The sequence below is a fragment of the Mesoplodon densirostris genome, chromosome X (genome assembly GCF_025265405.1).
Source record: "Mesoplodon densirostris isolate mMesDen1 chromosome X, mMesDen1 primary haplotype, whole genome shotgun sequence".
Lineage (NCBI taxonomy): Eukaryota > Metazoa > Chordata > Mammalia > Artiodactyla > Ziphiidae > Mesoplodon > Mesoplodon densirostris.
In genome coordinates, this window is record NC_082681.1 from 98,873,924 (window position 1) to 98,888,728 (window position 14,805).

Here is a 14,805-nt window from a genome sequence, read left to right on the forward strand (position 1 = left end):
ATTAAGTGGGTTGAATCTTATGTCCTTGGTTTTGAAACTTTACATCAACTTCTAAAAGTTCGGTTTTAATAGTAAAGCTTAGGTCCTTTCACAGGTCCTTTCACATGTTTTGAAGGCCGACTCTACCCCCCAACTCCCCAATTTACCAGATTTTCAGATTTGCCTTGAGAATGGAGTCAGTGGCTCCATTTTGTCCTGTGTCTGCTGGGGCTTATACATTTCTCTTTTGTGTGGCTTTGTGTTTTCTTTCATGTTGTCAGACACATAATCATGTAATTTAGTCTTTAAAGATAGACATTTTGATATAGTGACCAAAGAAGTTTTTAAGATTTGAGACCTTTACCAAAAATGAAATCCCTTCTATTCTTTCTAGAAATAGCAGTGGGTTTCCCAGGCTTGGACTCTGGGTCTCTATTGAGAAACCCTAGCCACCTGTAAGTTGAATAACTTGAGCATGATGATAAGCCATGTGTATGAGCTAACATGGACTTTTCTCATTGGCTGTTAACATGAGGAGCTGATCTGGAGTCCCTGTAAAGTGTTTGATTCTGATTTTTTCTTGTATTTTCTCCTAGGTATGGCAGCAGCCAAACTCCTGCATGACTCTGGCCTGAATGTGATTGTTCTGGAAGCCCGGGACCGTGTGGGAGGCAGGACTTACACCATCAGGGTAAGACAATAATGATGGGCTGGAGAAACGTGACACTGAAGCTGAGTTTCTTGTTTCTTTCTGAAAGTCTTGAACTTCATTTGACTCTTTTTAAGAGAGTGAAAATTACTCTCCACAGCCTCTCAGTTTGCTTCCTTTTCAATCCTTTTTCCTCTGTCCTTTTTCTCACCTCATGATACTTGGCACTTGCTCAATAAATGATTACACCAATAATTAGGTGTTTGAAATACATTAATGAATAAAACAAAGACCACTGCCCTTGTGAAATGTATGTTCCCTTTTTTTTTAGTCGGAGAACTATATAGTCAACAAACAAACAAAAACAGAAAAGGAGGACCTGCTCTGGTGTCCCTGACTATTAGGAATCCAGTTATGTTTGGACATGTTCAAACATAGGGAGTTTTTCTAGTCACTCTTTTTCAAAGGTTGGTCCTTAGTTGTTTCAAGTGAAGCTAATTCATAACCATATAGAAAACTTTCTACTGAACATAAGAGCAGTTTCAAAGGTTTGAATTAGGACCAAATATTCCCTAATGCTATCTTTCAAATGTCTGGATGAGCAAACCACAAAGGAAGTGGTCATCTCCTGGATGGACTTAGAGTTTATCATACTAGGTGAAGAAAGTCACACAAAGAAAGACAAATATCATATGATATCACTTATATGCAGAATCTTAAAACAGTGATATAAATGAACTTACAGAACAGAAACAGACTCACAAACGTAGAAGACAAATTTATGGTTACCAAAGGAGATAGAGGGGGGAGGGATAAATTAGGAGTTTGGGATTAACAGATACACACTACCATATATAACATAGATAACCAACAAGGACCTACTGTATAGCACAGGGAACTATATTAAACATTTTGTAATAACCTATAATGGAAAAGAATCTGAAAAAGAATATATATATGTATATATACACATATATAAAAAAACTGAATCACTTTGCTATACACCTGAAACATTGTAAATCAACTATACTTCAATGAAAAAAAAAAAGAAAAGAAGTGGTCATTTCCTTTCTCACTTTTCCTCTAGTATTAGGTGCCTCAGAATTAGCCTGAGATACTAAGTAAAGAGAAATTCATCAATAATTCACAGCTTACAAATCTAAGCCACTAAAACCCAAAGCACGTTGTTGTATGTATTGAGAATGATGGGGTTCAGAAGTCTCTTGCCTATTTCAAGGTCAATCAATTTTGCTTTACATTAAGGAATGATTCAATAACTGTTAAGTTGCATGACTGAAGTAGAGTTGCTAACAGAATCCAGTTTTCTATGGATACACCTCAACGTGTGTCTAGAACCTATGAAATGCCAATTTGCTTATTTCAGGGCTGTCTTTTTTTTAATCTTACGAATAACATTTTCACATATATTTATTTTTTTTCCATGGGAAAACAGAACCAAAAAGTTAAATATGTGGACCTTGGAGGATCTTATGTTGGCCCAACTCAGAATCGTATCTTAAGATTATCCAAGGAGCTAGGATTGGAGACCTACAAAGTGAATGAAGTAGAGCATCTGATTCACTATGTAAAGGTAAGCCTGGACCAGCCTTTGAAGGATTTGAAGATTTCTCTATGGGTGTTTTCCATATATGAATTCCAGATCCTCCCCTCAGACAATCTCCTTCATCTTTGAATGATGCATATGTATTTTATAAGTATATTTCAACCATTCTGAGACTTTTTTTTTTACTGTTATCTAAAGGAGAATTCTAAACCTATTTGGGAAGGTTATTGTTGAAGTGGTATTGCCCATTTGGTAAAAAGTTTAACAAAACCAATAGAGAAAAAAACATTTGTGACTGATTTATTAAATACCTCTATTAAAATAACTGGGGTTCTTTCATGTGATACAAAAACCTGTGTATGGTTTTACTGATGCTGCCCTAGACTTCACATTATAGAGTATTTGCAATATGTCTAATGTAATATTTTGAAATTTGGTCATTATGTCCTATATATAGGCTAAACTCACTCTCTTAGAGATTTACATAAAAGTAAGTCAAGTCTCAAATTCCATCTTTCATGGGGAAGCTCCATTGATCCCCCCAAATTCCTGTGAGTTTACTGGGTTTCAATTTCCATGAACATTTGTGGCTCAGGGTTCTTGCTTCCATGTTACTTATGCTCATTCACATTCATGGCTGGTGACTCTCTTCTTTCCTTTGTTCTATGTCAACCTGGGTTCAAATTCATCTCTTTCTCTTGATTTTCTTCAGACCACCCCAAGCATTTTTGTACAGCAAAATTGAAGTTTTGAACAGTGTGGGTAAGGGGTTCAATTGCAAAAACATAAACAACTTAGAATTGAATACTGGACGTTCTAATTGTAATAAGCTCTTCAAACAGTGTGCCCTGGGGATTTCTCACTGGCCACATTTCTCTGTGGATTCCAGTCTCCCACCATGTTTCTGCCTTTAGACTCTTCTGGCATCTCCCTGATCCTTGTTTTCCCAGCATCATTTTCTTGGTCCACAATGTCACTGATGTTCTCTGACAAGCAAAGAGTCACCTACCCTGGACCCCACTCTGAAGTCCCACGGAAGGACTGGCAGAGGTTTTGAATTTCAGTCTTTCCTCTCTCTTCCTCACTTGCCTCCGTAAGTGGAAGCGAGCAGTATAGAGCCAAGTTCCTCACCAGAAGAAATCATCCCCTTAGGAGACAGAAGAACTCGCAACAGTCAGTTTTGATATACATAACAGTGTTGACACCTGGATATTATTTGTGGGTCATAATATCAAGAAAGACAAATAATAGACTGTACATTGTGAATCATTTAATAAAACAGGAAATAAACATCTATCTGATTTGGTATAATGCGGGTAACATTTATACATAAATGTTTTGGTTGATGTTCAGATTTTGTTTTATGAGCCTTTTCACCTGCTTCCCTATTTGTCTAGTGGAAAAAGAGACATATGAATTAGAAATGAAAATGTAGCATGGTGATAGAGTGTGACTTGTTGAACATCCATCAGCAACACTTAGTAAACATTCTTCATTGCGTTCCTCGCTTTTATACGTAGCTCATCTTGACTGATTTCTTCTGTCTTTCTTGTCCTAACATTTAAGACTTGCAGAGACTGAATTCCCAGAACACTAGGATCTCTTTTAGGTTTCTCCCGACAAAGGAGATGACTAGAAATTATATTCACTTTTCTGTCTATGTGTGGGCAGGGTTTCTTGGCAGTCAGGAGCTAAGTTCAGGACGCTTTGTTTATCTGGAAATCTTACGGCCGACATTATGTTCCTTGTTTGAAAGAGATTGCTTATAGTTATCAACTGTGGAAACGATGTAATACTTGAATTTTTCAGAGTGATGACCGACTAATGCTGCTTTCTTAAGGTATTTCGTATAATCCACGTGCAGCTAAGAAAATAGAATTAAGCAGTATCTCTGACTTGATACAGAATAAATATATATGCCAACATTGCTTTGCATGAAATTCAAAATAAATGTTATTGCTTTTGAATTATTACAAAAGGAAAGCATGTTTATTGTAAAAATATAATAAGAAAATGTGGTAGAGAAAAACAATTAAAAAACCCCTCCAATAATCCTATCTAGAGAAAATCACTCTAAAATATTCTTTTGGTACCTAGATTTTCATGTTCCTATATTGCTATTTTCTGACTTCTGCTGTACATGTTTGATATACTTACTTACTCTAATTAATTCTCATCCTGACACGATTGAAACACTAATGAATTTATGAAACAAAGGTTTTTTTCAGTCTTGATAATGGTGCTAATTTGACCTCCTTGTGGCTGTATCCAATGAAGCGCTACACGATAATAAATAATAGTAAAGACCTTAGAGCTAAGAAGTCTAAATATTTGTTCTCCACCATCATCACCTCCATGTCTTTGCTCATATGTCATTTTTCTGATTTTGAACCTGTAAAAAGCATCTCAGATGACTCCATCCATTTCTGGGTTTATTGAGCAGAACTCTGATAGCTGATCTGCTACTACATGCCAAAGAATGTAGTTCAGAAAGTTGTCTTCTCTGTCATGGTAGGCAGTACTTTGGCCATTTGGACATTACTCTCTATTACCTATTTCAATAACTACTCTTCCCAAGTGCAAATACTGTTCTCAAGTGGTTCATGCAAATATCTAGTATATTTCTGCCTTGTTTCTTCAGCGGACCTGCATGTATTTCTCAACCCAAAGCCTGAGAATATCAAGAGTATCAAGTGTGTTACTTCTCATATTGTCAGATCCTGCAATCCAAATCAGCCTGCTCAAGGACTCTGTTTTTTTTCAATTTCTTACATGGTCGTTAAAAGAAGACAGAGTTTTACATGCAGCCTTAATAACATTAAGCTAGGGAATTTGGATATGATGGTTGGAATTGAAACTGGTGAACTGGAGCTACTCACAAAATGGGGCAGGGGGGTGCTATAGCAGCCCATGATAGGATAGCTATCCAAAGGAAGGGTGTGTTTCCCAAGAAATGGACTCCCAGTATCACCAGTTCTCTGATAGTTCTAGAAGAAATGGTCTGTTGACAGATGGGATGTGCTCATGCTGGGCCCATAACAAGCATGCATCAACCCCTGGTGTGCTGTGATGTGCAGGGCGTTTTGCTGTCTGCCTCTGATCTGCCAGAAATGTTTCTATCTACTGAGTGACATTCATTTTTAGTACTACAGTAGATCTGTCTTATGTCGCTAAAATGTGGTTTTCCAAAACCTTGTTTGTGATTCAAAGATGTGATACCGAGCTATATTGGGATTTAATTATCAGTGGGAAAAGTGATCGCTTCACCTCAAATCTATATAATTTAGAAGGTGTTTCCTGCACCTCTCAAATCAGTGATGCAGTCCTTCGTGCTTAACAATTATCGTGAAACATCTGCGGAAGTTTTTAATCTGTTTCACAAATCGTCATGCTAATTTCTGCTAGGATAGTTTAGAAGGCAGCTGTTTACATGCCTTGAAAGTGACTTGTGAAAAATGTTTCATTTTAGGGACTATCTCATAATTAAAAAGAAAAGATAAAAAATATAAACCTCTTGGGCTTCCCTGGTGGTGCAGCGGTTGAGAGTCCGCCTGCCGATGCAGGGGACACGGGTTCGTGCTCCGGTCCGGGAAGATCCCACATGCCGCGGAGCGACTGGGCCCATAAGCCATGGCCACTGAGCCTTCGCGTCCGGAGTGTGTGCTCCACAACGGGAGAGGCCACAACAGTGAGAGGCCCGCGTACCGCAAAAAAAAAAAAAAAAAAGAAGAGCGTACAGTGGAAACTAGATCTCTAATGATAAGACCAGTTGAGTGATCTGCTTGGAAGAGATCACTGTCACTCAGTGTTGGGGAACACCAACAAAATTAGAGGCGAAATGTTGAAAATATTCAAATTTTAATTGCATTTGGCGAATGTAAACTGTCCTATGGTGCGGGACCTCAGCATCTCCCAGAAATCAGCAGACCGGGAGTGCCCAGTCCTCTTCAGACTCTTAGTATCCCCTTCTGCATGCCTCTCCCTCCAATCCTGTTAATCCAGAGAAGCCTGGATCAAAGTCCAGGGTGTACTTGCTTCTCTCACGATGACAGAAGAATCCAGAAACAGGTTAGACAAAATCTTGTATTTCATCCAGGAACAGCTGCCCCTTTCACATGAATGTCACACATGCCACACAGAGCTCACTGGTTCCGAGAGTCTGCCTGAGCTGAGATGGGCTTCCTGAACCTTCTCTTCCACACCCACCCCCATTCCATTTCATTTATTTGTTGGAAACATATATGTCTTATCATCATGGGAAACTTTTCCCCCAGATGTGTAGAATAGTCATTTCCTCTTCAGCAAGTGAAACCCATTTGTTTAGTGATCATTCTGAAGCTTGTGTTAGTTATTCTGGAAACCAAAGTACTCATTTGTGTTCTTTAGAAAATAAAGACAGATTTTCGGCATGTAATAATTTGCTGAAAATGATGCTTTCAGTGACTGGATGTGGAGCAATATTAGGGGATATGAGATGAACTTATTCTAAGCCTTCGAGGTTTCCTTTTAGAATTTAAAATATGATAAAATCAGTAAACATATTCTCTGTGTACAAATACACATGCACACACATCTGGATAAACTTAACAAAAACTAGAGTTGTGGGTAACAGAGTTAGTTTTAAATTATACTGGAGGTGGAGGGTAGAGCATGTATAGAGTTCAGTTATGATGGTGAAATTCATGAAAGGAAACAAGCCTGTAGCTTAAATCCTGGGTGAAATTTTATGTGACGTCTATACGATGTCATCAAGGGGTATGGCCAAGTAGCCCAAAGGAGATGCAACGACATGGGCCCAGCTCATCAGAGGATGGTGACTAATAAAGGTGATCATGTAACAGGTGAAAGCTTCAGCAGCCTGTAGGGATTGACAGGAAGTACAAGATGACCTAAAATGTGTTAGCCTAACTCACCACACCCTCACAGAGCCCACGCCTTTCTATTGGCCTCTGCTGCAACCAGTAAATAATAACAATGGTAACGTTACTCTGGTATGGACATCTAGAACCTTCCAAGTGCTTTCACACTTATGTCTTATTTGTACCTCACAAACGTGAGTCCCAAATAACTGGAAGTTATTTGGCTGTGAACTAGAAGTTTTGTTCCCATTTAACAGGTAAGAATGTAAAGGCTAAAGAGATTAATTGCATATGGCAGGAAGCGATGCAGTCAGAGCATGAACTGAGGCGCCAAGAATACACATTGAAGAGCTCACTGTCCTCTGGATGGGAGGGTTTCTGTCATTTCCTTCCGAGCCCCAGCACCTAGCTTGCCCCGCTTCCTTCCTGCCAAACTTACCCTCTCACTTCTTGGAAAAACCCTGTTAAAAGATCCACCTTTCCTTAAAATGTTCTGCAATTGACTCCAGTGATTCCACTGACTCCTTCCCAAGTCCTGTCTCCTCCTCACTTTCTTGTTCACATTTTGTAATTTACAGTTATTTGTACTTTAAGATTATGCACCGCACACACACACAACTTATTTCATTTATATTTGACTTTCTTGGATTCTTTTTTTTAATACTTTCACATAAAGAAGGTTTTTAGGTTTGCCTTTTCACTTACAAATATTTCACAAGTATTTTCTAATGTCATTAAAAGTTCTCTGTAGATACGATTTTAATATTCTGTCACAAGAACATTCTGTAATATGGTGGATATTTTGCCAATCGGTTACTGTTAAGCTTCTACACCCTATTCAAATCGTCTAACATGTAATGCACATCTAATATAGGCAACTACTGTGCAGGGCACAGGGCTAAGTTATTGAATTTGAGACAATTTGGGGTGAAGTCAGTGTGGGATTTGTGGGATCAAAGATTTTTCTTTTAATATGAAAAGAAATAAACAACAAAAAAAGGAAAAGTGACTAAATAAAATAAAGCAAAAAAAAGATCCCATGGCACAATTAAACCAGGAAAAGACAGCAGCCATAGATCATAAAATTTGAGAATTGATGACAAGAAAGGGTTTCCAGTCCTGGCTCTTCAATCCCAGAGCTACACCATTGCTGAAAGCAAACATGTTACAAAGTAAAAAATCACTAACAGGGCTTCCCTGGTGGCGCAGTGGTTGAGAGTCCGCCTGCCGATGCAGGGGACACGGCTTCGTGCCCCGGTCCAGGAAGATCCCACATGCCGCGGAGCGGCTGGGCCCGTGAGCCATGGCCGCTGAGCTTGCGCGTCCGGAGCCTGTGCTCCGCAATGGGAGAGGCCATAACAGTGAGAGGCCCGCATACCGCAAAAACAAAAAAACAGAAAAACCCACGACTCCAACAGTTTCTCTTAGAGCATCAAGGTTGGTAAGTCTGCCTTTCCCAATCATCCAGGCGACAGTTTTGCCAGTGCTTTACCACTTTCTCTACCTTTCAATCCTGTGCCATTTCTTTTCTGGGCACCTGCACCCTGCCCACTAAGCTAATGGCACACAATTTAAAATTTTGTCGTAGCATCACTCCACTTCAAGGTATCATTAAATGATGATTCCAAATAAAGAACTCAGGAATAATGGATCAGCTTGGATGAAATTGGCGCTAAACATTAAATACGTTTAAATAAAGATTTAAACAAAGAATTGGAAGAATTACGACGCTAGTAAAGAATGTACTACAGACCTTTTTTAAAAAAAGCCTTTATATGGTAAAAAATTATATAATCTATAAAATCAGAATGTGGAGAAGGTGAGAAGGGAAGAGGTATAAGAAAGGTGAGGGCTACTGAAATCTTCCTTCATAGCATGAAATAAGTATATACCAAAATTATACTTGTAGCTAATGAAAAAACAAAGGCTCAAATCTCTTAATGATTTTTATGATCTTTTGACTTTATGCTACAGGGCTCTTTCTCTTGGGTTATGCAACATTTATTTGAAGTTTAGCTCTTCCTTCAGTTCCTTCAGTTTATGTTTCTTCCATTAAATTTAAGTACATTTATGTCAGTGAAAACAACAAATATGATTTGATTCTCAGATGCTCGTATTTCTTTCTTTGCCCTTTCTTTCCTCCTTCCTTTCTTCCTTTTTTGTTTCCTTCCTCTTTCTCTCAGTCATCCATTCGTTCGCTTGTCCATCCATATCAACCATCCATCCATCCATCCATCCATCCAGCCAGCCAGCCAGCCAGCCAGCCAGCCAGCCATCTTTCTATATTGTAGACGCTTACACAGAAGTCTGGAATGTAATGTTATAGCTATTTTTTTAACCTGAATGGTACGATTTGAGGTAATTTGTTGCCTTCTTCATTGTATTTTTGAGTACTGCTTGAACTTTTTATGAAGAGCTCCTCTCATTTTTATTTAAAAAAATGCAATTAGAAAAAAAGACTCTAATTTTTTTCATATTCTTTTCCATTATAGTTTATAACAAGATATTGAATATAGTTTCCTGTGCTATACAGTAGGACCTTGTTGGTTATCCATTTTGTATCTAGTAATGTGTATTTGCTAATCCCAAACTCCTAATTTATCCCTCTCCACCCCTTTCCCCTTAGGTAATGGTAAGTTTGTTTTCTATGCACAGACTCTACTTTTGATAGTTTATGGTCTATGAGAAGAGGTTAGGCCCAGTGTTTCCAGCAGATATCTGTGATTCTCACCTGCCTAGGCAGCAGTCTCCTGGGTGACATATCTATTAACAATAACCAAACTGCTTCCAGCCAGGCTTAGTGACTGAGCTTTGACCCTTTGAGTGTAGACAGTCTAGATCCCAAAGCAGCTGTTTGAATGCAAACCCTCAAAGACTCTTATCCTGGTATTACTGGGCCACAGAATTTTCGCAGTGTCTGCTACAGACACACACACACACTTCATCACTGACTTTTTTGGTGACCTTGGCCATGTTATTTATGCTTTTGTACCTTGATTTCTCCATTTGCAAAAGATGGACATTTGTACCTGTCCTGCTGAGTGCTTTGAGATTTTAAAGAGAAAGAGAACAGAAGACACTGATTACCATTATTTTCACCAAGAAGCCTTCTGTGATACACTGAAGATACTAAGGATGTTCTGATAGAGCTTGTTTCCTTTCCTTTTGAAAACAAACTTTTCTAATAGGCTCTGAGGAGCCTTACTACCAAGTAAAAATTTAAATGGTGAGACACCAGATAGGATAAAGCTTTACAAATTCTTTTCAAAAGAGAACCAGGCCAATAAACTCATCCTGAAAATATTTTTGTGGGCTCCTTACACACTGAAACATAACTTCTCTCACTTTAAAATCCAGTCTTCTCTTCTTTATTTAGTTCCCATATTACTAATAGGCTAGGACATCAGCATTTGGCTGCATCTAGACTCACATGCCCAGACGGAGTAAACAGATAATAAAAAAGAGAAATTAAAATCCCCTTTTTTAGTTGTGTTACCTTCTAAGTTTCCTTGCGCTCCACTCTTCAGATCCTGGCATATGGGACCATGGTTATTATTTGGCCCAACTGAGACCCTTTCCTTTGGGTTACTAAGTGCTGATGGTCTTGTAGAGCTGTCAGGAGACAGTGGGCATGCCAGAGTTTACTAATCCCTAAATAACCTAAGTTCAGAGAATCAAAATACATTAATTTTCCCCCTTTTGACAAATACGTGAAATCTGGACTACTCATTAAAATAGCTTAAAGCAGCACTCTCTATTAGAAATATGAGATGTGCCACATATGCCATTTAAAGTTTTCTAGTAACCATATTGAAAAGTAAAAAGAAAGGTGAAATTAATTTTAAGAAAATATTTTATTTAGTCCAGGATATCCGAAATATTATCTGAACTTGTAGTCATATAAAACGTTATTTAATAAGATATTTTACATTCTTGTTTTGTATTAAGCTTTTGAAATTTGGTATGTATTTTATACTTATAGCACATCTTAATTTTGGCTCGCCCCATACTAAGCACTTTATAGCTACATAATGGCTAGTGGCTACTGTATGGGACAGCAGAGGCCTAGAAAGTTAGCAAATGCTATGGATTTTTGCAAATGTTTCTAATCCATCTTCAGTTTTTTTTTTTTTTTTTTTTAATTTATTTTTTTTTTTGCTGTACGCGGGCCTCTCACTGCTGTGGCCTCTCCCGTTGCGGAGCACAGGCTCCGGACACACAGGCTCCGCGGCCATGGCTCGCGGGCCCAGCCGCTCGCGGCATGTGGGATCTTCCGGGATCGGGGCACGAAGCCGTGTCCCCTGCATCGGCAGGCGGACTCTCAACCACTGCGCCACCATGGAAGCCCCATCTTCAGTTTTTTAAACAACCTGTCTAAAACATATGTCTAGGGCCTCCCTGGTGGCGCAAGTGGTTGGGAGTCCGCCTGCCGATGCAGGGGATACGGGTTCGTGCCCCGGTCTGGGAGGATCCCATATGCCGCGGAGCGGCTGGGCCCGTGAGCCATGGCCGCGGAGCCTGCGCGTCCGGAGCCTGTGCTCCGCAACGGGGGAGGCCACAACAGTGAGAGGCCCGCATACCGCAAAAAAAAAAAAAAAACAAAAAACAAAAAAAACATATGTCTAGATCTTATAACATAAACCCTACATTATGGCATAGATTAATTTTACTTATTCTAGCAACTGCAAATATATGGCATCACAAAGAACTTGGAAGTAAACAAAGAGTGAAATTCCTTATGTGCCTGTTGCTTCCTAAGGGCAAACCAGCTTAGAATCCCTTTTTAAAAACTCTCCTAGGTGCCCAGGAAAATGCCATGTCCCTGAGATTTTCATGCATAAGGCAGCGAACAAGTTGGAACTAAACGAGGTCGAGGTGGTCAGAGATACTTCCAGAGAGTGCTTTGGACACTTCTCAAAACCTTGAAGGACATTGCTAAATAAATTTAACGGACTAACTTCATGGAGAGCATAAATACTTTTTGCATGATGGCATTACCTTAATATTATTTTAATAAAGTTTTTAAATTGTCCCTGACTATGACTGGCACTGGAGAAACCACAGAACTGGCCCAAAGTGTTATAAAAGATTATTGGCTTAAAATATAGTTAAGGAAGATTCCCACAAGTAATGAGTTGTAGAGAAGATAAGGCTATAGTTCAGTGGAAGATGTTTATTTATTCATTTCATCTTTTAGCACACATGCTTCATGCGAAACTCTGAGCAAAAGGACTGCAAAGTGACCTGGAGCCTTTTACTTCTGACATTTACTGTTTCCTCTTTTTTAAGTTGGCAAATGTTAAGGGCAGCTGCTACAGACAGCATCAAGTCATGTGCAAACCAAGAAAAAAAAATCACAATTCATAATCACCTATAGTTCAGGCTCTCACATTGAACCAAACACACATGTGCAATGTGGTTCCTGAAAACTCAGTTCAAAATTGAATTTAATAGCAACAACAATAGCCAACACCGTTTGAGATTTGAATATGTGCAAAGCACCAGTCTAAGCATTTGATATGCATTATCTCAATCCTCAGAAAAGCTTGATGGCCATTATTATCTCTTATTTACAAATGAGGGCACTGAAGCACAAGGTATTTGGGTGATTTGCTCAAGATCCCTCAGTTGGTAAGTGATGGAGTGAGGACTCCAACTCTGATCCACCTCACTTCAGAGTTTGTGTACTTGGTTCCTCAGCTGAGCTACTGACCAACACAGAAATCGTATATAAGAGTTGGGGGGGGGCTTCCCTGGTGGCGCAGTGGTTGAGAGTCCGCCTGCCGATGCAGGGGACGCGGGTTCGTGCCCCAGTCCGGGAGGATCCCACGTGCCGCGAAGCGGCTGGGCCCGTGAGCCATGGCCGCTGAGCTTGCGCGTCCGGAGCCTGTGCTCCGCAACAGGAGAGGCCACAACAGTGAGAGGCCCGCGTACCGGAAAAAAAAAAAAAAAAAAGAGTTGGGGGAAGTCTCAAGAAAAACAAGGAAAAGGGTAAGGGTGCTGAGAACTGAACTGTGGACTCAACCCTCTTCTTTCCGCTCAGGTTCTTGCCCCCTAATACTACCTTTCTTCTGTCTTATGCCTCATTGCTAATTTTTTTTATCCCCGTTTGACCTCCTGAGACCCACCTGATCTCCTAGTGGCATTAGGAGCCCATGGAGGCCACTGACATGAACTTTCCATCTGGCTAAATAAAGGGCTATTGAGAGACATTGAACCATCTCATTTCATTCTTAATCCAGGAATTTTTAAAAGTATTAAAGCTGCTCATTCTGGTAAGACTGCTGGAACTCTGTTATATCAGATAAATGTGAGAGTAGACAGCCATACACGTATCTCACATTCATTTCATTTTCCCACTGCAAACTGTAAACATAATATAGTTAGAAGAAGCATTGCTTTATGTACAACTTCATGCTTAGGCAGAAAAGAGAAGATAAAACAATATATTTAAGGGTGAGCTATGTAGAGTAGATGTTTTGGCAGTTGAAGGGGGGCATTATGATACCTAATGACATTGATCCTTTGGATTAGAAAGGATGAGAGTCTATCTAAAAACAACATGTTATTTTAAGCGGCTACCTCTCTTTCTAAGGCCAGTGTAGTTGTGCTGCTGCTATTTTAGGGACCTCGTATTTCTCCATTGTTACCTCTAGGCATTTCTCCCAGATCATTCTTGACATCTTGTCTATGTATCCAGGCTGGTTTCTTGACTGTAGAACCCTGGGAGAAAAAAAAGCAATAAAAAATAAATTAGAAGAATGAATGAAACTAAATTTTTATTATGGCCTACAAGTACCTACATAATAGCCCCTTCCAACCTCCTGACCCAGCCCACTCTAGTCCAGGCACTCTGGCTTCTAGTGTGTCAAGTTTATTCCTATTCCAGGGCTTTTTCACTTTGAAACATTAAAAATGGCCACATACAGAATCTAAAACAATGATACAATTGAACTTACTTCTAAAACAGAAACAGACTCACAGACTTCAAAAACAAATTTATGGTTACCAAAGGGGAAATGTGGGGGGAGAGATAAATTAGGAGGTTGGGATTAACATACACACTACTATATATAAAGTAGATAAACAACAAAGTCCTACTGTATAGCACAGGGAACTCTACTCAATATCTTGTAATAACCTATAATGGGAAAGAATCTGAAAAAAATATATATATATCTGAATCCCTTTGCTATACACCTGAAACTAACACAACGTTGTAAATTAACTATACTTCAATTTTTAAAAAGTTTAAAAAAAAGATGGCTAGATGTTCTTTGACACCCCTCCTATGGGAAGGGAGAGGAGGATTCTATGCTCCCTCCTATTGGGAGGGCTCTGTAGCTGATATGACCAGTAGAATATGATGGAAGTGATGCTGTTCCAGTGTTGGGGCCCAGGCCTTAAGAAACTGGCAAATCCACTTCTCTCTTGGAGCTTTGAGTTACATCATGTATGAAGTCCAAATACCCTGAGACCACCATACTGGAGAAGCCACATATACTTACTCTGATCTCCTGTCCCAGCTGAATCCAGCCTTCCAGCCTTATCTATCAAGGCACTAGACTTGGCAATGAAGTTGTCTTGGACGTCCAGCACAGTCGAGCCTTCAAATGACTCCAGCTTCAGCCTCTCTCTGATATAGCCACACTAGTAACCTCAAGCAAGAACTGCCCAGCTGAGCCCAGTCAAGCCATAGAACTATAAGAGAGAATAATAGGCTAATGTTTTAAGACATGGACTGTTTCTTTATG

General features: G+C 39.5%; 1 protein-coding gene across 1 annotated transcript in view; it reads left to right on the top strand.

Moving 5' to 3' along the window:
* The first annotated feature begins 577 nt into the window (after window positions 1–577).
* Window positions 578–14,805, top strand: part of MAOB (monoamine oxidase B) — a 63,603-nt gene continuing 49,375 nt past the window's right edge. Inside the window, exons 1-2 of the mRNA XM_060086760.1 lie at window positions 578–670; window positions 2,082–2,219. Coding sequence (XP_059942743.1) covers window positions 578–670; window positions 2,082–2,219 — 231 coding nt within the window. The remainder of the gene's footprint in view (window positions 671–2,081; window positions 2,220–14,805) is intronic.